Below are 18244 nucleotides of genomic sequence, written 5' to 3' on the forward strand. Positions count from 1 at the left end.
TGCTGGTAGCTAGAAGCGATATATTTTGTGACTCCAACTGTCTGAGTCCCACATAAGCCTTTCCATTGTGCTTTGATGCTAGTTTAACATCAGAAGATAAAACATTCATCTTTAATACATTTTTTTAAATGTCTAGTTTTTCTGATGCCAGAATTTAAGCAGGCTGAAAGGAACATCTGAGCTCCAGCTCGTTCACTACTGGAGTCAAACGTGTGTAATCTTTAACAAGATGTGTCATTTTTAGCTCGTATTAAGCTCCAAAATTCCAATTATAGCTAAAGATATATTTTGTAAGAACTATTTCACAGCTGATAGTGAGTGAGAATTGCTTGGGTCTAACAGTTATCCCACCATAAAAAATAATTTAACCTTCCTTCATCTCCTTGGCTGTTCTCCACACTTATTATTTAGATTGGATGAGCACATCGTTACTAGCCACACAAGATATTAAAGCTGAAACGTTCTGAAATGAAGAAGGGAAACTGTTTAAAACAGCAATAACTTTTGATTTGGGTGACTTCTTGAAATGTTCTGTCACCTTTTCTCCTTATCCTTAATGCATTAATTGCCCAGGTAAAGCCATTTGGTAAATAAATAATCAGTCCCTAAAGCACTCCAATTTAAAATGCAACATGGACGGTTAGGACCATAATTTACGGTAATGGAATGTGAAAGTACAAATTAATTTGAAGTATGTAAGAAACAACTAATTTCAAGTGGGAATGACTGAACATTTTATTTTTTGTCTTTGACGACTTGATCCCATGACTGTGCAATAAACAAAAATTCATGTGACAATATTATGGCTGCTAATCCTCCTGGCCTCTACTTAATTATTGACTGTATTTTGAGTGAATGTAGCCGCTATCATCTTGGGTGAGATTTTCAAAGGCACAATGAGATTTGTGCTCCTAAATCACATGGGTAGTTTTGAAAATCCCACCCACAGATGCACTTAAAGAGAGAAATTCTCTCCAAAGAAGTACAGCATTGTTCTTCTTCATCAGATAAGATGGTAGGTAGCACTAGTAGGAGAATATAGAACATCAGCTCGGATATGTAGGTGTGTATGCAGCAAAGCTATCTACTATTTGTGTATCTGATGGCAAAACTACGCCCATATTTTCTACACAACAAGAATACTTAATTCCCATTGACTTCGTGTTATGGGTGCTCAGCACCTTTGAAAATAAGGTGCCATAGCTCTCAAGCTGGACTCTTAAAAACTGAAGTGGCCAAAATTAGAGGCCACTTTTGGAAATGTTGGCTTTGCTCAGTATCACACACTTAGTGAATGGCAGATCCAGAAATAGAATCCAGTTCTCCTATGTCCCAGACAGGTAGCCTATCCCCTGGAATACATTGCCTTTCATAAGAAGAGATGCTTCTACTTTATGGTACACTTAATGTTGTATGAGGGTCATTGTAAGTAGATGTTCCTGATTTTGTAAGATGTGTGATGTGTTGCTGTTACTGTTATAATGATTGTAATTAATTATGTTCCTGTGGTGGTATCACATTAAAGCAGGTTCTTCACAGTTTTAATTACACATACAGTAAAATCTTATGCATTATATATTTCTACATTAATACATATATGTGTACACTACAAGTCAAATCCTGTTTGGGCATGCACATGCCAGCTGACAATATGCAACATAACTAGGCAGGTGTTGGCGGGCACCTACCCAACAGAGTGGCAGCACAGAGCCCCATTCTCTGACACCTCTCCCTACTTTTCTCCTTCCTAGCAAGGGACCATGATTTCTTCACCCCAATGGCCTTCTTAAGAACATAAGAATGGCCCTACTGGGTCAAACCAAAGGTCCATCTAGCCCAGTATCCTATCTTCTGACAGTGACCAATGCCAGGTGCCCCAGAGGAAATGAACAGAACAGGTAATCATCAAATGATCCAGCCCCTGTTGCCCATTCCCAGCTTCTGGCAAACAGAGGCTAGGGACACTATCCCTGCCCATCCTGGCTAATAGCCATTGAACGACCTATCCTCCAAGAATTTATCTAGTTCTTTTTTGAACCTTCTTATAATCTTGGCCTTCATAATATCCTCTGGCAAGGAATTCCACAGGTTGACAGCACGTTGTGTGAGAAAACATACTTCCTTTTGTTTCTTTTAAACCTGCTGCCTATTAATTACATTTGGTGGCCCCTAGTTCTTGTGTTCTGAGAAAGAGTAAATAACACTTTCTCTCCTCATACGGCAGCCGTTCCAAACCCCTAATCATTTTTGTTGCCCTTTTCTGAACCTTTTCCAAGGCCAATATATCTTTTTTGAGATGGGGCGACCACATCTGCATGCAGTATTCAAGATGTGGGCATATCATGGATTTATATAGAGCAATATGATATTTTCTGTCTTATTATCTATCCCTTTCTTAATGATTCCCAACATTCTGTTTGCATTTTGACTGCTGCTGCACATTGAGTGGATGATTTCAGAGAATTATCCACAATGACTAAAAGATCTCTGTCTTGAGTGGTAATAGCTAATTTAGACCCCATCATTTTATATGTATAGTTAGGATTATGTTTTCCAATGTGCATTAATTTGCATTTATCAACACTGAATGTCATCTGCCACTTTGTTGCTCAGTTATCCAGTTTTGAAAGATCCTTTTGTAGCTCTTCGCACTCTGCCTGGGCTTAACTATCTTGAGTAGTTTTGTGCCATCTGTAAATTTTGCCACCTCACTGTTCACCCCTTTTTCCAGCTCATTTATGAATATGTTGAATAGGACTGGGCCCAGTACAGACCCCTGGGGGACACCACTATTTACCTCTCTCCATTTTGACAACTGACCATTTATTCCTACCTTCGGTCTCCTATCTTTTAACCATTTACCAATCCATGAGAGGACCTTCCCTCTTATCCCATGACTGCTTACGTTGCTTAAGAGCCTTTGGTGAGGGACCTTGTCAAAGGCTTTCTGAAAATCTAAATATACTATATCCACTGGATTTCCTTTGTCCACATGCTTGTTGACCCCCTCAAAGAATTCTAGTGGATTGGTGAGGCATGATTTCCCTTTACAAAAACCATGTTGACTATTCCCCAACAAATTATGTTCATATATGTGTCTGACAATTTTGTTCTTTAGTGTCAACCAGTTTTCCCGGTACTGAAGTCAGGTTTACCAGACTGTAACTGCCGGGGTCACCTCTGGTGCCCTTGTTAAAAATTGGTGTCACATTAGCTATCCTCCAGTCATTTGGTACAGAAGCTGATTTACAGCCGACAGTTAGTAGTCCTGCAATTTCACATTTGAGTTCCTTCAGAACTCTTGGGTTAATATCATCTGGTCCTTGTGACTTATTACTGTTTAGTTTATCAATTTGTTCCAAAACCTCCTCTAATGACACCTCAATATGGGACAGTGCCTCAGATTTGTGAGCTAAAAAAAATGGCTCAGGTTTGGGAATCTCCTTCACATGCTCAACCATGAAGACCAATGCAAAGAACTAATTTGGTTTCTCCGCAATGGCCTTATCACCCTTGAGTGCTCCTTTAGCATCTTGATCATCCAGTGGCCTCACGGGCTGCTTAGCATGCTTCCAGCTTCTGCTGTACTTAAAAAAAAATATTGCTATTACTTTTTGAGTCTTTGGCTAGCTATTCTTAAAATTCTTTTTTGGCCAGCTATTCTTCAAATTCTTTTTTGGCCTTCATAATTATATTTTTACACTTCATTTGCCAGAGTTTATGCTCCTTTCTATTTTCCGCATTAGGATTTAACTTCCACTTTTTAAAGGATGCCTTTTTGCCTCTCACTGCTTTTTTTACTTTGTTGTTTAGCCACTGTGGCTCTTTTTTGGTTCTCTCTCTGTTTTTTAATTTGGGGTATACATTTAAGTTGAGCCTCTACTATGGTGTCTTTAAAAAGTTTCCATGCAGCTTGCAGGGATTTTATCTTTGACACTGTACCTTTTAATTTCTGTTTAACTAAGCTCATTTTTGTGTAGTTCCCCTTTCTGAAATTAAATGCTACAATGTTGGGGCGCGGTGGTGTTTTCCTCCCCACAGGGATGTTAAATTTAATTATATTATGGTCAAGTGGTCCAGCTATATTCACCTCTTGGCCCTGATCCTGTGCTCCACTTAGGACTAAATCAAGAATTGCCTCTTCTCTTGTGGGTTCCAGGACTAGCTGCTCCAAGAAACAGTAATTTAAGGTGTCAAGAAACTTTATCTCAGCATCCCTTCCTGAGGTGATATGTACCCAGTCAATATGGGGATAGCTGAAATCCCCCATTATTATTATTGAGTTTATTATTTTAATAGCCTCTCTGATCTCCCTGAGCATTTCAGAGTCACTAACACCATCCTGGTCAGGTGGTCGGTAATAAATCCCTACTGCTATATTCTTATTATTCAAGCACGGAATTATTATCCATAGGGATTCTATAGTACACTTTGGTTCATTTAAGATTTTTACTTCATTTGATTCTATGCTTTCATTCACATATAGTGCCACTTCCCCACCAGCATGACCTGTTCCGTCCTTCTGATATATTTTCTACCCTGGTATTACTGTGTCCCATTGATTATCCTCATTCCACCAAGTTTCTGTGATGCTTATTATATCAATATCCTCATTTAATAAAAGTCACTCTAGTTTGCCCATCTTATTATTTAGACATCTAGCATTGATATACAAGCACTTTAGAAACTTGTCACTTTCTAGCTGTCTGCCATTACATGATGTAACTGAATGGGACTTTTTTTCTTTTGACTGTTTCTCATCATATCCTACCTGTATTTTATCATCTTCCATCCTCTCCTCCTTATTAGGACATAGAAGGATGTAGAAGAAATAAATGGAGATTCCCTATCACCTACATGCACACAACTAAACACATTAATTGGGAACCCAGCTATGGCTATGCTAGTATGTCACCCCTCTCCCTCCGCTCTTTGCATAGTTACCCTCTCTGGAAATGTCCTCACACCCCACCAAATCCTGGAAAGCACTGAGTTCCCTGAACCACCAGCTTCCTCCGTCTCCCTGACCCTCTCACTCACCCCAATGGGCTATGTATCTTTCTTCACACAGGGCCTAGCCTGCACCTGGACGTTGTCTGTCCTTATACTGACTCTCCCAGAAACTTCATATGATGAAACCCAGAACCAGAAGGGAGCAATGAAGCATAATTTAGAGGTCAGGGACATGGTCTCTGTGTTAGTCTACAGGCACTCCCTGACCCACCAATGGCTGTAACGTGCAATCCTCTGAAACAACTTATTCCTATCCAAACTGCAAGCTGCAGCCCTGGAGCTGAATTTTCTTAAAAGCTAAGGGGCAGGACACTGGGGGTTTTGGTTGTCCCATTAGAGGGACAGGGACAGATCTAAGTCTGCATCCAGATCTGAACTTTCCCAAAACTTCGGGTTGGTTCAGCCATTCCTCTGTGTGTAGGGAGAAGGCTTTTCAAAGCCAGGATGTGAGCACACATGAACTCTGCATTTGGCATGTGGTTATGGCACCAGCATGCCAGTACTTGACCGTGTATGCTTATATTTCTAGTAGAGCTAGTTAAACAGTAGAACAGATTATTCATTTAGTGTATTATTTGATGCATTTTTGCTACTGTTCATCAAATAACATTCTCACTAAAGAGAACTTAAGCTACAGAGGTGGTCAAATTCTGCAAAGGACTGTATTATCTGATGAAAAATGGTGCAATTCATAAAATAATTTATTTGCCAAGTAGTAGTCAGCAAATCCTTGTTTCTTTAGCCAGCACTACTACTTATGTTATATATTTTATTTTTATTATTAACAACAATAATTTACATTGCAGTAACATTTAGAGGCCAACCAGGTCAGGATCTCAGTGTGCTCTGTGCTATACAAACATATAAGTATGGTATATATGCTGTATGCTGTAAATGCTTACCCATACACACACATAGACAGTATTTAAGTCCAGACTATGATATACTTACTCATTCTGATAATACCTTGACTAGTTCAGCTACTATTTAGTGTGACTAAGAGGATAACAGTCTCTTCCAAAAAAAAACCCAAACCACTTTTATTTTCGATCCCTATTTTTCATGTGTTCCTTATGTAGCTAGTTGTCATCCTTTCAGTATATTGTTTATCAACTGTACAGAATATATTTGTTTTTTGCGTGATCTTTTAGAACATAGCAGTGAACCCTGGTTCAATCGAGAGAGTTACTAATGGAGAGGGCACTCCAGGAGAGGAAGCAACAGTCAACAAAGAAGAAGAAAGCAAAGGGGGATTTGTGAAGTTTGGATGGGTGAAAGGTGTGCTGGTGAGAGAAACCGAAACCTTCCTACTAGAAAATTATCTGGATCTTACAAAAATTAATATATTAGCAATTATTAATTCCCTTTAAAAAAGGGAGGATTGTTTGCTACTTTTAAAAATCCTACTCATTTTCTGTAATGCACATTATCAAGTTTCATAATACTGTTTGTAATTTTATAGTGATACAAGATCATTTGTTTAAAACTTAGGTGAGATGCATGTTGAATATCTGGGGTGTGATGCTTTTCATTCGACTGTCCTGGATTGTAGGTCAAGCTGGAATTGGTATGTATGTTTTCATTATAATTTTCAACAGCATAAAGAATAAAGGGTAGAAACTATACATGATCACCATTAATATTTAATCTGAAATGTGAGTTTGCATGTTGCACTAACTTCCAAGTGTTAGCTAGGGTATAAGAGCTACTGGAATTTTCCAGACTCCCAGCCAAATTACTCCTTAGAGGGATGTGGTGTCAACTATATACACAAACATATAACAACCCCCATCTTTGGTGAAATTTGTATTTAGAACCAGTAACAGCTCTCAACTTCATGACTGAAGCCAATTTATAATATGTATAGTCATGCACAGTTGACCTTTCTACTTCACACTTTTCAAATCCATGAACCCAAACTGTCGTTCACACACTATTTTTAACTACAACACAGAACCAGATACTAGTGGCACCAGGAAATATCTTATTAAAACTTGACGAAGCTTTTCAGATAAATTAACAAAGTACATGTTGTGGTGCAGGACCTTTTCTTTTTCATTGTGTCTGCATCCTATCCAACTCCCACTGAATGTAACGTAATGACTCACCAATCTCAGTGGGAGTTGGACCCTGAGGGCTCAGTCATGCATGGTAACGAGTGCTCTAACGCCCACTGAAGTCAATGGGAGATGAGTGTGCTCAACATCTCACAGAGTTTTCAGCATCTTGCAGCATCAGGCTTTTATTCAGGAATGTAGAATCATAGCATCACAGAGTTTAAGGTCAGAAGGCATCATCAGATCATTTAGTCTGATCTCCTGTACATCGCAGGCCACCAACATCACCCAGCAATAGCACACTAAACCCAACAACTGAACAACCAAAATGAAACCAAAGTATTACAGCTCACGGGAGACTAGACTATTATGTGCACAGACAAGAGAATAGCAGGGACCTAGGTGCACCAGTGCCTGAGGTCCCTGCAATGCCAGAAAAATTATTGAGATATACTCAGATAATCCTGGCAAGTGACCTGCATCCACTTGCTGCAGAGAAAGGCAAATTCCTTCCCAACTCCACATATGGCAATCGTTAGACCCTGAGCATGTGAACAAGAACCAGCCAGCCAAGTGCCTGAGAGAGAGAAGGCTTGATGCCACCTCAGAGACCAGGCCCACACCATCCTATGTCTCATCTCCAGCCATGGCCATCCCTGATGCTTCAGAGGAGGGAATTAAAAAAAGCTCTCCCAGAATATATTGGGGTTGGAGAAGAAATCCCTTCCTGACCCCTGCTGGCAGCCAGCTGACACCCTGAAGAAAGACCTTTTGGAACATAAGACATAAACCAGAAGTGAGCCTCAGGGCTGTTGAGCCCTGCCCCCCACCATCATAAGCAGCCCTGTCATACAACTGCACTCACATTTGTCCAACTCTCTCAAACTCATTAAGTTTTCCCCCTAGAGCTCCTATTGGGAGGCTGTCCCAGAACACCTTCCCCTTCCTCTAATTTGCAGCCTGCGCTGGCTCATGGCCAATTTATATCCATACGTTCTTGTGCCTTTTTAGCTTAAACAACTCTTCACCCTCCCTGGTATTTACTTCCTAATGTATTTATAGAGAACAATTGTAATCTCCTCTCAGCCTTCTCTTTGCTAGGCTAAACAAACCAAGCACTTCCAGTCTCCTCTCAAAAGACAGGCCTTCCATTCCCCCGATTGTCCTAGTAGCTCTTCTCTGTTCCTGTTCCAGTTTAAATTAATTTTTCTTGAACATGGGTGACCAGAACTATACATAAGACCTGATGTGGAATATTACCAGTGCCTTGTACAATGGCATTAATACTTCTCTAGCGCTATTGGAAATGCTTCTCCTAATACACTCTAGGATTGCATTTGCCTTTTTCATAGCCACATCACACTAGTGGCTCATAGTTATCCTGTGATCAACCAACACAGCCAAATCTCTCTCCTCTGTCACTTTCAGTTTCTGGTGCAGACCATGCACAGATTTACTTGATATAAGTAAGCTCTTTAGGACATGTCTCGCTTTTTGTTCTGTGTTTGCACAGTGCTTAGAATAATGGGACCTTGATCGAGGCCCATAGGCACTAATAGAATACAAATAATGACAGCAATAAGCCGCAGTCTCCATAACATTAATAGCAGGTATTTTCAATTGTTGTTCTACTGGTTTTCTCTCAATATAAATTGGTATTAAAGAGGAACTTGAACCAAAACTTTACATCTGGGATCTGACCATGTCTGATCTCTGGGGTGATTCAGAATCCAAACGTGGATGGATCTCTGGGCTGAAACAAAACCACAGCTCCACGCATTCCCTCAAGACTTTTCAAGGGCTTAAATCTCATCTCAGGCAAAACTCCCATTGGCATCACGGAAGTTTTGCTTGAGTGAGGATTTCTAGATTGAGCCCTGAATTTGCAATTATGAAACCTCTGTGTAACAGGTCATCTGAAAAGAGAAAAAATAATATAAACTTATTCTGACGTAAGGTTGAAAAGGCAAGAAAGTTCCTGAAAGAAAATGGAAGAACTCTGCATATTTTTACAATGTTCCATATTTGGCTCCAGTACTGTGCCTGGCCCTGACAAAAGGGTGCTTGCTGATTTTATGATGCATACCAAATGAGGGTTTGCAGCCACAGGGTACACATAAGTGTATGCCTTGCCATGAAAACTCCGCATCTTAACATTGCCAAGACTTTGCTTCAGGGTTTCATGCAAAATTAGTTTTTTAAGGGCAGTTTAGTAACTTATTGAGATCATCAAGAAGCATTACTTTGTTTTGAGGTGTGAGAATAGCCATAGGCAAGAGTAATTTATTTTAATACAATTTACTTAACATCCATATGTCTGGGTTTCAATATAAACTTTAATCAGATCTTATCATTACTTTGCACAACAGCAGTTACAATGGTCCTGGTTTCACATTTAATTTTACAGTTGTAATTCACTAATAATCAGACCCTCCCTTCTTGCTGTTTATTGGTTTGTTGTTGTTTTATTTAAATTGCACCCTGTACTTAAAGCAGGTCAGTTTCATTTTTAAAATGGGACACTGAATTCTGTTTGGATAATCTCCCAATGCATTTTCTGTATATCCTATAAGCAGTGAGCATTATGTCCCAAGACAAGTTATTTAAGGGGAGTAGAGATGAAGCTCATCACCATCATGGCTTGGGGATTTCACTGGGCACTGCTGCTAACATGGAAGTTAAATGAGTCAGTGAAGCTATCATGTGGGCCCCATTTATATCCCAATCATTAGAAGCGAGTAGAGAGCAAACCCTTTTCTTGTTAAGTTGTCTTGAGTACAAGCTGTTAAAGAGGAAAAAGCAGGTTGAGACAAGGTTCTCTAATCATAAGAATTTATCAAGTATGAAAAGAGTAGTAAAATCTGCTGCTGAGAGGGTTACATTTCCAAAATCATCCTGTTAATTTGCACTTGCCATTTTGCAGCTCCCCCAAACCTTATAGTTAGGGAGAAGTGAGAAGAGGGGCAAGTTTAGGTCATTAGAAAATTTTGCCCCAAATTTTATCATATAATAAAATACTATGAATAATATTCGTAGTATTTTGTTTTGCCTAGCTCAGTTATCTCTTGCATTGTGCCTGTTGAATGTTTCCTTTTTTTCTGGATTGGTAACAAATTCCGTCCAAACAAACACATCAATTGTCTAATGAGCAGAATTTATAGCCCTATTTAGCACATTTGTTTTGATAAAGTATGTCATCAAAATGTAATTGAATAGCTCTGGAAGGTACTTTATACAAATTACAGGGAAAATGTTCAATCTATTTTGAGAGTGATGTGTCTGAATTATTCAATTTAATGAGTTAACAGTTTATTAAAAAGTCAGATCGTGGCCTGCCATTCACCAGGGTGAAAAACACCCATTGGATTCAGTTGGATTTTTGTGTGCAGACTGTGATAGGATATGGCCTCAGGAACTGACTTTGTATACAGAAGTGTATACCAAATAGGTGCACCCTTGGTTAAAACTAAAGCTCACAAGTCAGTAGTATAAGTGTGATATATCATTTAAAATATCCGACTTCATGCTGTATATCACTTATATCTCCTGCACGATGTTGCTCTGCCTTAAAGTGCTGTGATAACATGCCTATCATTTTAGAAACAAAGAACATTTGTTTGGGGATTAGATACCTATAATAATCCAATATGAAATGAAGTCAGCTATCTGCTCTGAAATGAAGCCAGCAGGTAGAACTAGGGCAGATAAGTCCATACATTGTAGTACCTCTAACCGTTTGCTAGTTACAGTATCCATGTTTCAGTTCTGACAAACCATGGCCAATATGTACTGCTACAGGCTAAGTTTAGCCTTCCATTTTAAAGTGAAGATGCACAGACCTAATGGAAGCAATAGAGTTACTGAGGCAGGAAATGCTGAAGTAGGGAAGCATGAAGAAGTTCCGATACAATTAAGATTTCACACAGAGAAATTAGATGAAAACAGAAATACACTTGCTGGAAGGTTGCAACTTAATATTATCTTATTTCTTAAAATTCAGAATGATAACACACAAGAACCCAAGACACAGAGAAAATAGGCTGCTCCCTAAGGCAGCAAGGCACAGCTCACCCCACATGGCTTTAAGCTGGCTTCTTCCAGCCTGGCTGTTTGCTACTGACTCAGATAATCCAGATCACATGGCTTCCTTCAGAGCCTCCAAGCAGGAGCAGGGAATCACTGACACTTAAAGTGAAAGTTTGTCATTTTTAATCAGCTTCCAATATGCCACAGGAAGTAAAAGCAACAAGATAAGAGAAAAGCTGTTATAATATTTCTTGCCTGACTAGAAGCAGGAAAGTAGTTTGGAAGGAAAACCTCAGAAGAAGCCCTATTCTCATGAGCTTTCTAGTCCAGTTTTGCAGAGTTAAGAGAACTGCACTGTATGGATAAGGTCCAGTAAAACACGCAAACTATCTGAACTGTAAAGAACCTCGGAACCTTTCAAGGTTCACCATTTACTAAAATAAACCTCCAGGTATTTGATTAGTTACATGTAATTCCACAGTATGTTGAATTTTAGTTAAACAAATGGATCTCAAAGTTTACCTTTTCTGGTCCTCTTGTTAAAATGAAGATTCTCTCAGAGCTACCTTCCCTCCTAATCCCAGCCCAACCCTTCCCAAAGACTTCAGCCCCAGAAAGGGGGCCTGTAGCCTAAGCCCCACTGTCCAGGGCTGAAGTCCTTGGGCTTTGGCGTCGGGAGATGGGACTTGGGCTTCAGCCCTGGGCCCCAGCAAGTCTAAGCCAGCCTTGATGACCCCATTAAAACGAGGCTGTGACCCACTCTGGGGTCCTGACCCACAGTTTGAGAACCATTGATCAAGGCTAAATGTATAGCAGACACCTGACAAAGATGCATATTTGTGTACTATTGTTATGACCAATCATTTGGTGATGGGTGCAGTATGAGAACCAAAGCAGAATAAAATGGAAACCAAATTATAACTTTTTTTGTTTTTCCTTACACAAGAACTTGTTTTTCCTTATACAAGATCCATGTTATAACCTCATGACAGAAATATGGTTCCCTAAAATGCTTATAGCTTGTTTATTCCAACCATCTACACAAGAAAAAAAGACATTATAACATTGCTTGGTTGCTTAATTTTTGTAGTATCAAGGGGGTGGGTCAAAGAAAGACATGAGGCACCCATGCAGAGAATTGCTTTTTTATTATTATTTTTATTAGTTTCAAGAAAGTCTCTGGAAATCATAAGAGAGTCCATGACTAGGTTACTTCTGTCAGAAAACATCACTGCTTGAAGACTGATGGATGGTTTGTTATCATGATAGAAGTAGCTACATGGACTTGCTGGAATTGCTCCACAGACCGCTATCATTTCAGTTCAGAGTTTCGATTCTAGTTTGAAAGTTTAATTTAAAGACAGAATGATTTAGAGGAATATGGATCACAAATAAAATATTTTATCTTTTCATTACTGACAGGTCTTGGAGTTGTCATAATTCTTCTTGCCACCACAGTAACCTCAATTACTGGGTTGTCAACTTCTGCAATAGCAACTAATGGGTTTGTCCGTGGAGGTAAAATCTTTAGGGTTTCTTATGTTCTCAAGACTCAAAAAGGTTTAATTATATTCTTATGAGAGAAACCAGAGGTCGTATTCCCTAAAATACCACCACCACTAAGGATAAACCAAACTGGACACCTAGAACCCAGATGAATCAGCAGGTAACACATTTAGCCAACACTATCCACAATTTTAGAATGTTTGAGTTGTCATTTTAATAAATCCCAGTTTCACTTCAGTTTGTAAAGTACATTTCAGATGTTCCTGTCTGAGACTGGAGGAGGAATGGATTCCACTTTGTCCTGGAGTTATTTTGTTCTTACTCTTTTAATAGATCGTTCTTATTCAGAACATTTCAGGTTGCATTTCCTTGGAGAGAGTGAATATTATGAGCCTCATTCCTTTAGCTTAAAGGCTGACGCAGATTGATGGATACATTAACTTTTATCACTTCCTGTACATTTCCTTATAAAATCCTTTTACATTTCAGGTGCTTCTTGGAACATAAGTGATTACTCTTGGTGCAATACCAAAGTCTAGTACATTCCAGGTACTTCATGAAACTTGTATCTAAAAGTTTAGTGCATTTCAGGTCTTGAAGGTACACCAGGTATTTTCCCCACAGTGGATGATGGTGATTTCTAACTACAGGATTGAAGTGCTGAGCAGGTATTTTGGTTGAATATATTCTTTTTGGGATTTTTCAGGTCTTGGAATCGTGGTTATTATGCTGAGTGTGGTAGTAACAACATTAACAGGTATCTCAATGTCTGCCATTTGCACTAATGGAGTAGTAAGAGGAGGTACGTAAATATAACTATATGGAAAATATGGAAATCTGCAGGGATGATTTAGAATAAAATGGAGAGATTGTAATGGTGTTAGCCTAGTACAGTAAAGCAAAGAGAAATCAAAATATAAACGTTTTGGGTGATCTCTTTTAGTGAGCTAACTCCAAATAACAACATGTCTCTTCAGGGAAGCTGATTTTAAACATTCTGACATTAAACACTATAGTTCACTATGATAGAAGAAACTATTTAATTGATTGACTGAGGTTCCACCTATGTAGAAATGCAAAAACTTTAAAGACTTTATGGTTTAACTCTGTGGACTATTTAAGGACTGTATTGTTTTTATCTTGGTGAATGAATTTTTACACTGACAACGGAAGGACCCAGGTAAGGAAAAATCCTTTCAGTGGTGATGTTTTCTTTCTAGCATCTGTGTTTTAATTATATACCATTAGTGGCTGGTTTGCATACCAAATAATACATGCTAAAAAGATATTAATGATTCCAATAGCTAGTCATTTTGAATATTTGAAATTCTATAGTAAGTTCCGAAAGCTGAATTTTTGCAAACACTTTTCTGGGCCTATCCACATGCAAATTTGCTCCTTCTATTAATAGGGCAAATCCTCAAGCAAAAAACAAAAATCTCCCAGTGGTATTGCTCACATGAGTAAGGCAAGATCTGGCAATAGCTGAATTATGTTAAAGCAACAGTCTCTTCTGTTGGCAGGTGGTGCTTACTATCTTATCTCAAGAAGTTTAGGACCTGAATTTGGAGGATCAATTGGACTTATCTTTGCCTTTGCCAATGCTGTAGCAGTAGCCATGTATGTAGTTGGATTTGCTGAAACTGTTGTAGAGCTTCTTAAGGTAAATATGAAAGTATATTTATTGCATGTGGTTAAACCAGGGAATTCTGTCAACTTTTCTAATGCTTCAATCTTTGGCTCTTACTTAGATCTCTCTAAATGGACCATGAATGCTACTTAATAAGATTTTCCATCACTTCTAACTTATACCAGAAGCATTTTATATAGTGCTACAAGAGCTCCAAAATTACTAAAGGGAATAGGTTCCTAATTAGTCAACCAGTAATCTCAACTACTAAGGCCCAGCTAGCACAGGAAATCATTAACCCCTGAAACCGTTTAAGCTAATTTACTCATTCCATTCTATTTTACCTGGTTGTCTGATCTATCCATTTGATCATATAAACTGTGTTCTTATCCTTTCCAGAGCAGTGGTGCATTGATGGTGGATGAATCCAATGACATCAGAATAATAGGCTCCATTACTGTAGTTGTTCTTTTAGGCATTTCTGTGGCTGGTATGGAATGGGAAGCAAAGGTAAGCTTTAAAAGTTATGTATAAATAAGTATTACTACACTGCAGAACATATTATATAACAATAAAACAAAGGATTTGGGGGTAGAGATCTACATCTGACAGGTGGGAATTTCAAAAGTACTCAACAATAGCTTCCCAGCTCCCTTTGAAGTCAATGGGAGTTAGCTATTGATGTCAGTGGAAGCAGAGTTAGGCCGCAGGCTCCCTCTTTTCCTTACACCAAAATTTGTGGAGGAAGAGGAATTTTGTGTTCTGCAGGCAGTTTAATTTTATTTGTTTTTGTAATTTATGGCAGGATCATCTATAGCCTTAGGTAGATGCCCCTTCTATTTTTTTTATAGCTCTATAGAAATAATAATAATAAAAATAATACACAGTCTAGCTATGCTGCTCTGTGTAGAATAGTGGCCCCAAAGTGGGTTGTTAGATTGCTATCCATTCGTTATCCTCCAAGGATTCATGCCTTCCTGTCTACTGTTCAGATGTTAAAATCTCAGTCACGTATATTAATAGGAAAACACTCATAAAATAAAGGAAATGTTACAGCTAAAAGACTCGAATGTACCTGTCAAAATCAGATCCAGAATAGCAACCTTACCTTTATGTTCTGCTGTGAGGGGATTTTAGAGCTACTTGTAAGAGTGGTCAATTAGACATATAATACCCATGATGTAACAACGGCCTGAAACTGAACAAAGAATATAAAATGTTTTAATCTAAATATTTATCTGTCAGCTGTTTCATTTTCCCTTTTCTTGTAAAGGAAGCAAAGTACAAGATAAAGTGGTAGTCATAACTTTCTATATTTCATATTGATTCCTTGTTACAAAATATTCGTTACTGCCATAGAGCTTAAGGCAGTTTGTCTATTTAGTCATCTTGATTATTGAATCATGTGCCCAAGGAGTGGCTGAGTGTGTTCTAATATTGCAGAAATTTGAAATACATCATAAGTAATACATAAATACCACTACATACATAATTACCACCATATTCAAAACAAAAAAAAGTCCCCTAGTAAAATGCCTTTGTCTCTGTTAACAGGCTCAAGTAATTCTTCTAGTCATTCTTCTTATTGCTATTGCAAATTTCTTCATTGGGACAGTCATTCCGACCAGCAACGAAAAGAAGGCCAGAGGCTTTTTTAATTACCAAGGCAAGTGTTGCTATGACCAAATAATATAAAATAAATGAATATTTTTGGCCCAGTCCTGCAGCCTTTAGTTCTGTAAAATTCCCATTGATAAATGCTACAAGATCAGGCACTTTTATCCAAATATAAATGAGCATGTAAACTAAGGGAACCCAGGGTTTTTTTTTAAAATAAATTTCTGGGTGACTGGATTGAGTTCATTTTTATTTTTGAACCTGTGAATGCCTCTGAAGCTGACACACTGGCAGTAGCAGTTTGAGCCATTTATATGTGCGCACACGGTTTTGTCTATTTCAATCTGGACCTGGAACGTGCCTGTTATTTCAATACTGAGCTGTAGTTCTGTGATCTGGAGAAATGTGCACTGTAGTGAACTAGAGTGAGATGATCAAATTCATCTCACTTATGAGCTAAAACACACTGGAACCCAGTCTTCCAGAGGTGAAGGGCTAGTTCATTTACCTACTCCATCATGTCACTTCAGAATCAAGTCTTGGTGATAGGCTTAATTTTCATTTGTATTTGCAGCCTCAATATTTGCAGAAAATTTTGGACCAGATTTCAGAGGTGAAGGATTTTTCTCGGTCTTTGCCATTTTTTTCCCAGCAGCTACTGGCATTCTCGCAGGGGCCAATATCTCAGGAGATCTGGAGGTATGGATTTTATTTACTTCATAACAGTGGTTAGGCTATGGAAGGGCAAGGATGAATAAGACACAAAATTATTAATCAACACTATATTCAGTTTCAACACACAATTAATTCCAGGAGGCAAAATTTTCATTTTAAAATGTGTTTTATTATCTAAGCACATCAGTTCCCGTTTTCCTTTTAATGTAATATAGCTATGTATTAAAAATTACTTAATTTAAATTAGGTGTTTCAATAACCCAAAATAACATAATATTAACAGATCCATTATGGAAATTAGCTGTATAATTCCATTACAATTGCTTCGCTAATTCCCCTTATATCATACTGAAAAGTATACCATAAAAATCAAGTTTTACACCCATAAAAACAAGGAAATGGAAAGCTCATGTGAAAAAAAAAGAGCTTTTTGGTAAAACCAATAGGAGAGCAGACCCTTAAGTGTTTCCTCTTTACCCTTGCAACCAATATAAATTATTTTATGTCACTAATTTTTCAATCACTAAATTTTCAATTAAATGTTTCCAATATTTAAGCAAACTGATAAATTAAGGATTTGGTTTTACCTTTAACTATGAGTGCCATCTAGCTTTTATGGCTTTATTTTAGCTATTTACTGATCCCTAATATTATAGCAGATTGAATCGTACTTGTGAAATACAAAAAATTGGGGCTTTTCTGGTTTTGGGAAGCACTTGATGAAACAGTCACAATACTTGTGAAGCTATTCAGTACTCAGTAATATTCAAAGAATATCACACACAAACCAACGGCCGTCTGTGGAGTATTTGAGATGCATTGGTTGTTTGGATTTAGAATCTGAGTTATAAAATGGTCTCCCAAATATTCTAGTGGGTGGGACACCCATAAATTAAATGTTAAATAAAGTTCTTAAGCCTTATCATGCAGTCTGGCTTTGCAGATGTATGCCTGTTAAAGTGCTCAACTCCAGTCAAAATGATTTGATACGCAAGTATTTGAAAAACATCCACAAACTGGTCCAGTTCAATCTAAGGGCCAGTTGTGTCATCCTTACGCACACTGAGCAGTGTCATAGACTCATCATCTTTAAGGCCTGAAGACACCATCAAGATCATCTTGTCTGTCCTCCGGCACATTGAAGGCCATGGAAGCTCACCTGCCCACTCCTCCAATAGGCCCATACCCTCTGACTGAATTACTGACGGCCTCAAATCTTGAGCTAAAGATTTCAAGTAACAGAGAATCCACCATTTACTCTAGTTTAAACCAAGAAATGACCTGTGCCCCATGCTTCAGAGGAAGGCGAACCTCCCCTCCCCACTGGGGTCTCTGCTCCAAAAACTTGGGTTGCCTTTGTTTTACTGGGGCTGCTTTTGAAGCCAGGTGCTACTCAAAAGGAGTAAGCATGATAGCATCCAGCCGATAGCATTTGTAATGGATTTCTTTTTTTTCATGATTTTTAGACTGGAAGCATTCTGTTGAGACTGAACCAGGCCCTTCTCATTCCAGCTGAGAGAATCCCCACTATTTCATCAAACCTAGTGTCCACAAGAAAAGCAGCTGCTTTGATTTAGGCCTTTGCCTGGCAGGCCACTGCTGTGAAAGGAATCACACATATCTCAGTAGAGCTTCCACAGCAGTATCTCTTCCTTCCCAGACAATGTGGAGTTCTCTCCACAGATCTCAGGAACTAGGACAGGGTGGGGAATGAATGGAT

The 18244-nt window shown here is 38.5% G+C and overlaps 1 protein-coding gene across 2 annotated transcripts in view; it reads left to right on the forward strand.

Annotated features, from left to right (window-relative positions):
- Window positions 1-18244, forward strand: part of SLC12A1 (solute carrier family 12 member 1) — a 66134-nt gene that overhangs the window by 6607 nt on the left and 41283 nt on the right. The window contains exons 2-8 of one of the 2 annotated variants that reach the window (XM_050966895.1): window positions 6165-6299; window positions 6505-6580; window positions 12519-12614; window positions 14126-14265; window positions 14632-14742; window positions 15787-15898; window positions 16424-16548. In XM_050966895.1, coding sequence (XP_050822852.1) covers window positions 6165-6299; window positions 6505-6580; window positions 12519-12614; window positions 14126-14265; window positions 14632-14742; window positions 15787-15898; window positions 16424-16548 — 795 coding nt within the window. Of the gene's footprint in view, window positions 1-6164; window positions 6300-6504; window positions 6581-12518; window positions 12615-13308; window positions 13405-14125; window positions 14266-14631; window positions 14743-15786; window positions 15899-16423; window positions 16549-18244 lie in introns of both variants that reach the window. The other variant, XM_050966896.1, reaches the window with a different exon arrangement.

Source organism: Gopherus flavomarginatus, chromosome 9 (assembly GCF_025201925.1).
Source record: "Gopherus flavomarginatus isolate rGopFla2 chromosome 9, rGopFla2.mat.asm, whole genome shotgun sequence".
Taxonomy (NCBI): Eukaryota; Metazoa; Chordata; order Testudines; family Testudinidae; genus Gopherus; species Gopherus flavomarginatus.